This window comes from Oryctolagus cuniculus, chromosome 3 (genome assembly GCF_964237555.1).
Source record: "Oryctolagus cuniculus chromosome 3, mOryCun1.1, whole genome shotgun sequence".
NCBI lineage: Eukaryota > Metazoa > Chordata > Mammalia > Lagomorpha > Leporidae > Oryctolagus > Oryctolagus cuniculus.
The window spans coordinates 164,374,150-164,387,354 of NC_091434.1; the positions used below are offsets into that span (position 1 = coordinate 164,374,150).

General features: G+C 45.7%; 1 protein-coding gene across 1 annotated transcript in view; it reads left to right on the forward strand.

Annotated features, from left to right (window-relative positions):
• The window catches only part of SND1 (staphylococcal nuclease and tudor domain containing 1), a 410,316-nt gene that overhangs the window by 255,062 nt on the left and 142,049 nt on the right, over positions 1 to 13,205 (forward strand). Inside the window, exon 15 of the mRNA XM_002712078.5 lies at positions 6,039 to 6,180. Coding sequence (XP_002712124.1) covers positions 6,039 to 6,180 — 142 coding nt within the window. The remainder of the gene's footprint in view (positions 1 to 6,038; positions 6,181 to 13,205) is intronic.

The window sequence follows — 13,205 nt, forward strand, 5'->3', positions numbered from 1 at the left end:
CGGGGGTGGGGCACAGTTTTGCATGACATCAATTTCCTTGCCCCTGAGTTCTTGATTTGCCCATGAAATGGAAACTTGTGCTTCATCAGACGTCTTTTAAATTCTTTACTCCGCACATTTTGTTTTAATTATCTCTCAGACCATTTTCTGGTTCTATAATAAATCCTTACCTCTTGCCTATGGAGGCTTTGGAAGCAATAAAAATCGATCTAAAGCTTTTACAGAAGGAATAGTGTATCAAAGCTGGAGTTAATCCTGGCCTTGTAATTGAGGTCCATGGTGTAGATTCTGGTTAGTGTGCTTTATTCCATATTCTCAAGGCCGTAACGTTTATAAATTGTTTTTTAAAACATTCTCATGTCTTGATTCTGAGAATGTTTATTATTGTATTCCCATAAATATTTGTCATTGGTTCTTGGAAAAAAAATAAAGCAGAGTTTTTAAAGGTCTAAATGGCTTTTCCTGATGTCTTGTCTAAAGGGAATTTAAAACTGAACATATGTTTAACAACTTTCTTATTTGCTTTATTTAATGTAAATTGAATGCTTACAGTTTGAATAAAGCACATGATGTTAGACCATATTTGACTTCCAGATAATTGGAAGGTATACTCTGCGTGTGCTAACCCATCAAGTTCCATGTTTGCAATTAGGTGAATATGTCAACGAAATTGACACAGGTGCAAATTTAGCATAAGTTTTATATACGTTGCTCAATTTGTGCTGGTATTTTTAAGGATTTTATTTATTTATTATTTATTTGAGAGAGAGAATTATAGACAGAGAAAGGGAGAGACAGAGAGAGGTTTTCATCCACTGGTTCACTCCTCAAATGGTTGGAACAGCTGGAGCTGGGCTGATCCCAAGCCAGGAGCTTCGGCCAGGTCTCCCACATAGGTGCAGGAACCCAAGCACCGTCTTCTACTGCTTTCCAAGGCCATAGCAGAGAGCTGGATCGCAAGAGGAGCAGCTGGGACTAACCAGTGCCCATATGGGATGCCCGTGTCCCAGGTGGAGGTTTAGCCACCGCACTACAGCACTGGCCTGTATGGGTTTCTGTATATAAGATAGTAGGACATAATGGGTTAACCTGGGCCATAAACATTTTCTACTTATTGGTTGATATTTTGACACCAGGATCTCATGCATATATCCTTTAGTGGTTGCAATTAATTTTCATAAATTTTCTTCATATCTTACCTAAGCATTGGTTGTTATCAAAAAGAGTATATTGGTATGCTGATGAATAATAAAAAGAGTTTATCTATTGATTCCAAGTACTCATGTGTAGGATAAAACCACAGAAGCAATTCTGTATCTAGTTACCTGACCTCAGTGAGATAAGACATTTTCTCTATGAATTAAGAATAGGATTTTTGGCCAGCACCACAGCACAATAGGTTAATCCTCTGCCTGCAGCGCCGGTACACCGGGTTCCAGTCCCGGTCGGGGCGCCAGATTCTGTCCTGGGAGAGCAGTGGAGGATGGCCCAGGTGCTTGGGCCCTGCACCCCATGGGAGACCAGGAGAAGCACCTGGCTCCTAGCTTCGGATCAGCGCGGTGCACCAGCTGCAGCAGCCATTGGAGGGTGAACCAACGGTAAAGGAAGACCTTTCTCTCTGTCTCTCTCACTGTCCACACTGCCTGTAGGATCCTTTTTTTTTTAAAAAAAAAAAAAAAGAAGAAGAAGAAACCAGGAGAGCAGGTGTCAGGGATTGTCTAGTAGATGATCCCAGAGTGGATATGAAGGGAATACCCATGGTCTCCATGAAGCGAACACAAGCAGGCCAGCATGCAGGGGTCAGTAGGAGGGCCGCATGAGCTCCAGGGACGAAGCTGTCCACCAGGAGGGCCTTTATTTATGAAGCCACAATATTATTAACCCTACATAGTACTTTGATAATAGTTTGTAATTGACACCCTGAAATGGTTGCAGACTTCACGAAGGTTTGATTTCTGTGAGTCCTGGTCTAGGAGACAGTTGGCAGGGCCACCACTGTCATGTTCTCTCTGATAACCTTCTCTGTGCTTGTTGTACAAGGATTCTACTTCATTTGCTCCTCTGTTCACCCACCTAACTTCTGTACTCTCCCAAAGCTGGTAATTCATTGAATTAGATTATTTTAAACATGCTGCTGCATACATAGCAAGGTACTTTGTAGAGAGAACTTGCAGTGGAACTGCCAAATGGGGCATTCTTGCAGCCATCGACACATGTACTCCCGTTTTGAATTGGCTTGGCCTGACAAGCCAGAAGTGGGAGATGAGTGGGAGTGTATAATTAAGACATCTTTATAACCCTTGCCTCTCTCTAAGGAATATCCTGCCTTTCGTGAGGGTGGTCATTCAAAACCCTGTTCCCTAAGTTTGAAATATAGATATTAACATCCTTTGGAATGAAGTCACCCCAGGCACATTTGTTGCATCATTACTTTCTCAATTTCAAGGTGCATTGAGGAGGCAGAAACATTCCTTAAAGAGATGCCATCCACAATAGCAGGTTAAATGTAGCTAATGCATCCTTAAATTACCTTTTCTAAGAGTGTACAGGAAAATACGTATGTACAAGTGTGGATTGTTATAGAGCACAGGTAATATAAAAACTATCCGTGTAATGAAAGGAAGACTTCTCTATACAGAAATACATTTCCTCTTGATTGTTTACATCATTGGAGGGGAATATTAGTATACGACAGAAAAACCTCACCTAAGTTATCTGCTTAGATTTACAGAGCTGTGAGTCTGTGTAGCATCAGGAATGGCACAGATTGCCAGGCCTTAAATAAGCTGCAGCGTAGGAAACCCAGGGTGAGAATCTGCATTTGTACTTCTAAGCAGAAGCATTTGATTGTTACCTTGAAATGATTTGTTGCAACAAGTCTCAGTGTTGTGAGCTCTGTAGATTTGAGGGCTTCAATCTTTAATTTTAAAAATGCATTTTGGGATTACGGATTCTTTAAGGAATCTCTAAAATTTCACAAAAGCCCAGCTAGTGCTTCAGGGTGATTGGAGGAGTGATGGAAGTGTCACGTTAATGACATCTTTTGAACTTAATCACTTGACTGTCCTTAAGATCCATCTGGCATCTTCAGTTTCTCCATGGGGCCTAAATTGTTCTCCATTATAATTTGTTCCTCACAGTAAGTTCGTTCTTCTTCTTCCTCTTTTTTTTTAATTTTTTTTTTTTATTTGAAAAGCAGAGTTACAGAGAGAGAGAGAGATCTTCCTTGTGCTGGTTGACTCCCTACATGGCCACATTAGCCGGGGCTGCACCAGGCTGAAGCCAGGTTGCCCTTGTGGGTGTAGAGCCCAAGCTCTTGGGGCATCTTCTCTGCTGCTTTCCCAGGCACATTAACAGGGAGCTGGATGGGAAGTGGAGCAGCTAGGAGTCCGGTGCCCATATGGGATGCTGGCGTTACAAGTGGAGGCTTAACCTGCTGTGCCACAATGCCAGCCCCCAAGTTTTTTCTTCTTTACCTTTTACTTAGGTTTTTCCTAATGACCCTAGACATGAATATAAAAGGCTGAAGCACAACACTGTACTTGCACAGCTCTTTTGATGGCGGATTACTTAGCTGTGTGCTGTTATGTGCTAATTAATCAGAATTCCAAAGATAAATAATTTCCATAACTCAATAGGGAATGATTTACTGCTACATCACCTAGGAAAACTTGTCCATTATTCTTCCCAATCTTTTCATTTAAGCCACCAAAAAATACCAAACTTTGGAAGAATTTTTGTGTTGAAACATGCCCAGAAAAAAGTACTTGATGACAAGGAAAGACAGACACTGTTATGTGGCTATGACTGAGGTTTGAGAGTTGACAAAATCTCTTGGTTATTACAGTCAATTTAGTTGACTTTTTAAGAACTTTTCATTTTCAGAATCTATCCACTTGGATAAAATGTCCATCTCTTCAAGGATAGTCCACAGGCAAATCTTCTCATCTAAGCCTTTGAACACTTGATGCTAGAAGAAAGGGCCGTCCATGTTGGGTGTTACAATTTTGTGGCTTGAAATAAATGTGGCCAATCTCGTAGGCTTTAAAAAAATTTGCTTTCTTGCCTTCAGTTTTCATAGTTTGATGCTACTTCTAAAAAGTCTTTGCCATATCGATGGCATGTCGTTATATTTGTTATCTTCCTGTAGGTCATTTTGGGAATAGGATTATTGAGCTGTGAGTTAGGCTTAGGACTGAGGACTGTTTGTTGATTTTTACTGCAGCAAAGTTCCTTTGGTTCTACTTGATTATTCTGAGTAGGGATCTCTGTTCATAAAGTAGGTAAGGGAAGAGTGCCTGCCGATACTTCCTCATTACTGTTAACGTTAAAGGTGTGCCCCGGTGTGGGTGCACACACATTGTCCTTCCTATAAGCATTTTTCTCCAGACACAATGACGAGCAAAAGTCTATTTCTGCCACTTACAGACTCCTCCATTATTGAGGGAAATGGCCCTGTCTTCAGCCATGTTAGGTTGCCTCCTGATTTGTGATAATCAATTTGATAATTGTTGTTGACTTACTGGCTCAGCTCATGAATAATGTCCCAGATTTGGACTAGTGTGGCAAAAGGATTTTAATCAGGTGGGGCTTTCGTTCCCATGGAGCATTTGTCTTGCCTGACTGTTCTGGACTTCAGCCAACCACCTGAAAGGGCTTTGTCCTGCCAATTGTGTACAGTAAGAGATGCATTGCTTCAGTGTTCTGTGTGGGAGTTTCCAGCCCACCACATCTCATTGTTGCCTCACCTTTAGGAGTATACCGTTAGCAACACTGCAAATGGATGGCTGTCCCTGCCTTGCTGTGAGAATCTCATTACTGTAAATACTGTTTTCATCCCAGCATACCTCACTGCTTCTGAGTGAGAGGAGCCCCATTGGCTGCTGTGACAACTCTCCAATGCTTGATGGCTTGTTACAGTTTTGTTATCTCATGTGCGTTAACTTAGATATAATAGCTAGTTGCTAGGAGAAAAGTCAGAACAGAAGGCTTGGCTGAGTGCCTACTGCTGGTGGAGGAGTGTTCAGGACACGCCCTCTAAAGAGGAAGTTCCGGTTCTCCGGGCAGGCCTGGCACTTCCGCAGTCTGACACCTCGTCACTGACTGCTGTTCCCCCGGCCTGCGCCATGTACTGTTTTGATGTTTGCTTACCTCTGTCATCTGTTTAGTTGGTAGGAGAGAAGGAAAGGGCTTGCAGACCCCTAGCCCTGGGGTAGAATGCCCACCATTTGGTGTTCTTGAGGGGAGAATGTGTGGACTTTGTTTGTGTTGATGCAGGAATTACAAGTTTTTAAAAAAAGTGTTGCACAGTTTTATGTGTTTGCATTGTTTCTATAGTTAGCTTTGCTGATGTGACATGGAAGTTGCCTCCGTGGGGCATGTCCCGCTGTTAGCATTGTTTCTGGGTGGCCACAGTTTGCCCCAGGTACCGCCTCATCCCAGAATTGCACACAGAGCAGGAGTTGTTGTACTGGTGCCCGAGGAAGGCTGTGCTTTTTCTCAAGGTTAAGAAGCAGTGAGCCTGGATTCTTACATAACCTATTTAAGATTGGAGATGAACTACATTTGTTTCCTACAGAAGGGTTTTATGGAACTGTATGATATAATACAGTCCGGGCATCACTCTTTTTAAATGAAAATTAAAGAGTAAATTAACCTCCCTGGTGGGTTAGTATTTGACTTCTGACCTCAATTTTATCTTAGAGGAAGATGAACACCTCCTCTTGTCCCAGAGCAGTGAGATTCTCATTTTCCAAGCACCTTTCTAGCTTATCTATCTGCCGAATTCTCAGTCTCGGAACAGGAGGAAGCGCCGAGTCAAGGAGAGTGTCCCGAAAACTGTCTAAGCACGTCTCTTCTGTGGCGCTCCCAACTCCCAAGGTTATCTCGCGTGTGTCATGTTTCCAGAGGTGTCTGGTCTGAGGCGTTTGTCTGCTGAGCCTCCTGTGCTCTGCCTGAGTTTTGGCCTGGAGAAGATAGGGGCCGTTACGGGGGTTCCGTTCCTTCCCAGTCGGTGATTTTCCTCTATTCTCCATCAGGACACCCAAAAGGCCAAGCAGTTCCTGCCCTTCCTGCAGCGAGCCGGCCGCTCCGAAGCCGTGGTGGAGTACGTGTTCAGCGGTTCTCGGCTCAAACTCTACTTGCCAAAGGAAACTTGCCTTATCACCTTCTTGCTTGCGGGTAAGTCTTTGTGGTGGTCCCCCTGCCTGTTCCTCTGAGGTCACCTGTCCTCCTTCCCCTGTGATTGATGTAGGCCTCGGAGCCCAGCAGGTGCTTTTACTGTGAGCTGGGATATTACAGTTACTACTTCCCAGACACCCTGTCTTTGGGGAGAAGGCTGTCCTTTTCCTCTCTCCACAGAGAAGCACTCATTTATTCACAAAGGAGAGGCCCCAACGTGCTCCCCAATGCACACTGCCCCTTATGCTGTCGTCCTATGGCCTCAGCACTCCTTCTGTGAGTTCTGGGGCAGGCACTGAGGCAGGGGCCTCCATGCTCACTCTGCTCCACCAGAATTCCGCAGCCCTCTTCCCTGGTGGACCACGAGCTTTGTGTCTGGACCCGTCTCCCCCTGGCTGGCTGGACCGAGTTATGTGAGATAAATCACTCCGTGAACATGTATGTGACTGTGAAACTCACACTCATAGGGACCAAGTGGTCACCGCAAAGGCTTTCTGGTGGCGCTCCTGACACCAGGCTCGGGGACATCCCTAGCAAGGCAGGACCATAACATGCCCAGTTACTGGAGGGCTCTGCTTTTTGTTCCTGTGACTGAGTTGTCATAATCAGAGGCGAAGCATGGCGGCATCATGGATTCGTTTGGGTCCTTTTCTCTTGATTTCTGTCCCTCAGGAGGTTCTTAGTGCTGCACTCTTTCCCTTGGGTAGAGGTGTGTATTCTTCTCATCCTCTGCTGTGTACCTGAAAACAGAAGCAACCGTTAGGCAGACGGGGCTTTAGCTGTGAGGAAAGAAACTGTATTGTTCCTTCTGGGCTGCTTGGCCACAGGGGCAGGAAAACATTGATGTTCTGGCAAAAGAATCTGAGTGGAGCAAGCTCAGAGCGTAGGCCTTCCTGCAGAAGCCAGGGCCGGCCTGCCTAGACCAGACCCAAGGAATCTGATCACTCATCTCCGCATCAACTGCTCCTTTGTGTACTTGACATTATTCTGCTCTTAGCAATTCAAAAGGCATTGCCTGGGTTCACTTACGTTCTGTAAGATAAATTACACAAAAGCAAATACATGATAAAAATATGAGCTTTTCCATTTGTCTGCTGCCATAGTATATGCTCCTATGTTATGCATCTTTCAGTTTCTTCAGAAACCTGGCAGGGAAACAGAACACTGCAGTGAGTGAAGACAAACAGCAGTTTCAGGCCCGGCTCTATTGTGTGTAAGCAGGTGACTCCAGGGAGGTGATTTATCCTCTTCATGTCTCTGTTTGAATGTTAGTTATAAGTGGAGATTGTTTCCTGCCTCTTAGGATGGCTGGCAGGGCTTAAGGAAATGAGTCTAGAGCAGCCAGGCCATTCCACAGGAGAGTTAAGGAGAGATCTGGGTGTAACAGTGATTCTCGGCCAGGGAACAGAAATGCAACTGCTGTGTGTGTGCCCACCGCTGTGGCGCTTCCAGGGAGATTCTGACTTAGTGGCTAAGAGAATAAATCACGAAGAGGAGCTGTGCCACCCTTCCTCTGACTAACAAGCTCAGTGGAAAGAATGTCCCTGGCTCTTCCCTCTTTGGCTTTACGACGAAGAACGCCACAAAATCCTAAACCCTTGTCACAAAGAATCCACAGGCAGGACGGTCCTGGGTCTTGGGACAAGTCCCAAGGGAAGTCAGATGCGAGCACTCGCTGAGAGGATAGAATCGGGGAGAAGGTGGCGAAGTAGCAGGGCCAGGGGGTGATTCCTCCTCCAGGTGGCAATCGGGAAACGTAGTATGTGAGTATATGTGGCTGTGTTCGAGCTCAGCAAAGGACGCTGAGCGAACGTGGAGGTCGGGGAGTCCTCAGCAAACAGTCATCGTCAGAAGCGTGCCAGTGCGTGAGGGACAGGGTTAGGAGGAGTAACGACCGTGGGAATACCGCAGTGTGAGGATGATGCTAAAGCGCATAATGGTCGGAAAGCCAACAAGCAAAGACTTCTGAGTCAGCCGGGTCCGCTTGTACGCAGAAGGCCAGCTTTGTAAGCCCTGAGATGTGACAGTACATTACTATCAATTAGCAAAGCATTGTGACCTTTCTCGGCGCAATTTAGAGTTGAGTCAAACGCAGGCAGATTCAGGTGATTGGGGTATACATGTGGGAAGTAAGGAACAAACTTATGAAATACACAGTAGTCGTGTAGCAGAGAACAGGGAAGTAGTGTGGAAAAGAGAAAGCAAAGGGTCAAGCTAACTTTCCAAGAATGTCGGCGTCTTGTATCCATTTAGAAACTGTGAATCTCACTTGAATCAAGAAGGCGGCGTGTACAGTTGGGAAAGCTCTCCAGTATAACTATTGTTTTCAGAATACCAATTATAGAATGTAAAACTCAACAAGATCTTCTTGGCAAATGAGGATATAAAAAAGATGGAGTAAGAGAATATCATAGGGAATATGAGCTTTGAAATGTTGCAAAGCACTTGTGTGAATTCTTAGGGAAACCAAAAAAAACTAAGAAGGGCTGCCAGGGGATAGTTCACAGAGCCAGTGACCTGGTACGATGGTGAGTGAGAACATGGGTGGAGGCGTGTCCTTAGAGGGGAGAGCCCTTTCGTCCAGCCGCCACTCTGAGTGAGTGCAGGCAGAGCCGGCATTCCTGCTGCAGGAATGCTTACCTGGCTGTCGGCTCTCGTGGTTCAGGTTTGCTCTCTGCACCACGCAGCACTGGCCTTCTGCTGCAAATGATGTCTCTGCAGTGAGGAGCGAGTTTGGGTTGTGATTCTCAAGGGGAAAGTCTAGAGGACTGTTGAACAGTCCCTTATGTGTTGCTCTCATTAATCCCAGCCTTCGGAGCTCTGTGTGTTCAAGGTGGGGTGGACACTTTCCATTTTTGTGTGGCCTTTTTTTGGGCAGACGGCCCCGCAGCTTGATAGGGAGTGGCATTTGGCCTGAGCCAGCTGGCCTCTCTGTCACGGTTCCTGCACCCCTGTATGTGGAGTGATTGCTTGGTCAGATGGGCTAGCAGGTGGGGCTGCGCAAAGTCAGCTGTAGCTAACAGGTCAGCGCCTCCTGAAAGCTCTTGCCCTTTGGTCTTTGAGCACCTGGTTTGGGTTTGGCTGGTGAGCAGGTGACCTTATACCATCAGCGCAGAGACTGCTCAAGGTCCCTGCTGCTGTGGCCTCCTCCCATGCATACTTATTTCAGTCTTGGAGGCAGTCACAGTCAGTGCTTGTCCCGAGGTAGCAGGGAAGCCAAGATTCCCCAGGCAGCCTGCATTTGTTTAAAAGCATCCTTTTTTCTCAGGCCACGTCTACCGAGCCCTATGCGTTGCCTCCCATTAGCACAAAAGCAGTTTATTTACCCTCTGTGTTTATTTTTAATTTATTTCCACTTGTCATGTGTGTCACATTTTCTTTGGGGACCTTGTCTAAAGGGAGATGGAGGCTCAAATCTTCAAATCCCATGGTCCCCAATTCGTATTTTTATTTAATAACACTAGTGGGCTTGGCGTGTTTCCTGTTAGAATGACCTTCACATTATGTTTCCGTATTTCGAATTTACCTTCTTAGCTCTGGGGTATCAGAGGCGTGCTGAGGGCTCAGCTCGGAAGTTGTCCTGTTGGCTAAGCATAGCAGGTGTCAAGGTGGCACCTGCAAGCCAACTGCTTCCTTATGAACTGGAAGAGAATAAGAATGTGAGGCTTCAATGCCAAATAGCCTTAAGGGTCTGATATCAGATACCCGGAGTCCTCTGCCAGCTCCCTGAGTGCACCCCGCCTTTATGTCCGTGTTCTTAGAGGTGATGCGCCAGTCAGTGTGATGCGTTCCAGACTGAGGCGGCTGGGGTGGGGGCATGAGGAGGCCTGCCAGTCACCAGACTGCCTTGAGTGTGGCAGCCACTTAGCAGGGGTTTCCCTTGTGGATCCCAGCAGGTGACTTATAATTAACCAGTTACCGAGTCACATGAAACACGACTAGAAAAGTAGACTTCCCTGTGTCTGTCCTTCGGAATTTGTCAGGGTTTTTTTTTTTTTTCTTTCTCTCTCTGATGATTGCTGCTCTTGGGAGCGACAGTCTGCCAAGGAAGGTGTCGCGCTACAGGGGCACCGTGGCACAGCATTCATTATATTCCAAAGAAATAAAAAAACACCCAAGAAGTTTGATGGTGAGAGACACTTGAGTTACTTATGGAAGTGACCAGTGGCATCCAGTCGGTCAGTAACCTGCACCACCTGGCCAGAATGCACAGTGTTAAGTAGTGCATGAGTTAAACAACTACAATGGGTTCATGGGCAGAACAGCTGCACGCGGTCCCCAGCGTTCTACAAGGTACACTCTGCAGCTAGCTGTGTGAGGCTTGCGTTGGTCCTCTCTAGCATACTCTTCTTCAGAGGCTGGGGAGTGGGGGCTGTCCCCAAGGCCACCCCTAGGGCCTAGAGCGCTCTCTCTCCTGGAGGAGGGGCAGCATTATGAGCCTTCCTTACTGCACCCTGCAAGCAAGCTTCTAGGATTCTGGGATTTGTGACGTGTTGGTGTGTTTGTGCTTCGTAAACTTAAGGTTCAGCTGTGTGTCCTTCCACCCTGCATGCTTTGAAGTTTTCCTTTTTCCTCTTTAATGTCTCTTCTCCAGTCAATCCTAATTGGAACATCACCTTCCTGTTTCAATAGACAAAAAAAAAACCTCGTGGTGAGAGGAAGGGAGGGAAGGTGGACAGGAATACCGCCCTCCTCTCCCGGATCCCCATGGATTACCAGTGCCTAACCAAATTACACAATTAAAGCCAATGTATGTTTAAGTGAGAAATCCCATTCTGCTATCACAGAGGTGCTAATGAATCAGGCTGTTATTGTGGTTGTGTTTGCTGGGCCTCTATCCTTAATTAAGCAATTACAGGCTCTGCTGATACTTATGAATTCCTTTCAGATGCTTTAATTGAATTGCAACTTAATGGATATTTGTGAAGTGGGGTATTCTCTCTCTTGGGACTTCCCAGTTTGATTCGGTCTCCACTGCCTACTTGCTTTTGCTTGGGCCCCATTATTGGAAATGGGCAGCTTGACACGAGACTATCCTGGAGCTGCTTTACTTTGAAAGGAAATGTTATAGGACTTAAAAGACTTACCTTCTTGCCAGGGGATCCTAAAGTATCATTTATAGGAAAGAATTAGCACAGTGAACAGATTCTTTTTATGGAGTCCCAGGGTTTTCACTAGTGCACCTTAAGAAAAGCAGAGTTCAGTAGAGTGTGGGTGACATAAGTTAACAAGATGGCCTCTGCTCCTTAATGGCTGGTCGTATTTACAGCCATGTAAAAAACAAGAGAGGAGTTTGAGAGTTGTCTGAGCCCATCTTGTGTTGTTGTACCTGAATTCCTGAGATTGAGTAATTTATGCAGGAAGGGATTTGGGGGAGGGATCCCAGGTTCTGGAACCCTGGAAGTCTAAGAGCACAGCCTCTCGTGGGTGCCTCCTTCTGCCCATGTCCTGGCAGATAAGTGGAAGAACACAGCCCTGCTCGGAGGTGAAATGCAAGGGCTGACCACCCTCTGTACCCGGCACTCTCTGGTAACTACCCAGTCCCCTGAGAAAGACATTCTTCCCTTCGAAGAGCCTAATCACCTCTCAAAGGCCCTGTCTCATACTGCCGCAATGACTGTCAGATTTCAGCAGGAGTTTCTGAGGGGACAAACCACAGGAAAAGGGCAGAGGAAATAACTCCTGGGAAAGACTTCCCCGGGAGGTGGCATTCCAGCACCTAGGAAGATCTGGCAGGCTGGGCGTGATTCATCTGGGCAGAACAACTTTTGCCTATATCAGTTCTCTCGGGAAGAGTTTCCTAAAAGAAGTGGATGTGCCCATCCATCATGTTTCCCTCCACTTTTGTGTGTGTATGGAAATCTCCTTCTCTGCTGTCTCACCATCGAGTGTGCACTCTTCTGCACACCATTACGCACTGGTCATGTGGATGAAAGAGCAGACCTCCTATTACAGCATGATTATCTTCCATCTTTAGATTATGAATCATCCCCAGAATGAGCCTCATCAAACTTGTCGGTCATTCAATTATGGAGTTATTTAGTAATTTCATTTATATCCATGGACACAATGCTAGGAATAGAGAAATGCCTGATCCCTTCCAACCTGCAAGCAAAGTAATTATGTCTACTGAAGTAAGGAATGTGTAGATATAAAGAAAAACGTTTTTTAAAAGGATACACGTGAAAACAGTTCAACAATAAGATGTGATCCTGTCAGATGGGCAAAGGCAGTCTGAGTCCATAACTGAGATGTACAGTGCTGGCCTGCCCAGGTAGGGGTGCGTGTGTGTGTGTGTGTGTGTGTGTGTAGTATGGTGTTCTGTCTGGGGAGCATCCTTAGCAAGGGCATCAAAAACCTGTAGATCAGTCAGAACAGGGGAGAATGACCGCCAGATTAGTAAGAGCCTGAAAATGCAATACGTGAAGACCAGTAATAAGAGCCCAAGGAGGACTTCTGGATGTAATGGATAGCTTCTAGCTGCCGTAGATAGAGACTAAATTTGTTAGCAGCCATTTCAGATTTTTTTTTTAATTGAGACAGGCTAATGATTACAGTAGTCAATGAAACTGAGGTTGGTGTAGTGGCTGTTGCAGGGAGCCAGTACTCTTAAAGATGAATTTTTGCTCTCCTGCTTCCTATTTATTTCCATCAGACTAGCCTGCTCCTTTTGGTGCAGTGCTGGTGACCTGGAGTTGGGGAGACAAGCCGGGTCCATATGGCACTTCTGTGCCAACCTGTCTGGAGAAAGCTGGCCCTACAGTGTCACCTGCTGAGGATAAAGTTGCCTCCTAATGGGAGTTTTCATGCTCGGTCCTCTCAGGTGGGTGTTGATTTATCGTCCATGATTACGGGACAGGCTCATTGTCTCTGGAGGAGTAAGTCAGCGAGTAAGCTTCTTTCCTTGCAAGTTTCTAACTAGTGCTTTTCCTCTTGTAGTCTAAATCTACTGGTGACTTTCACTATTAGCAGTTTTTGAGGGTTTTTGTTTGTTTTTATGATTATTTATTTAAAAAGCAGAGTTA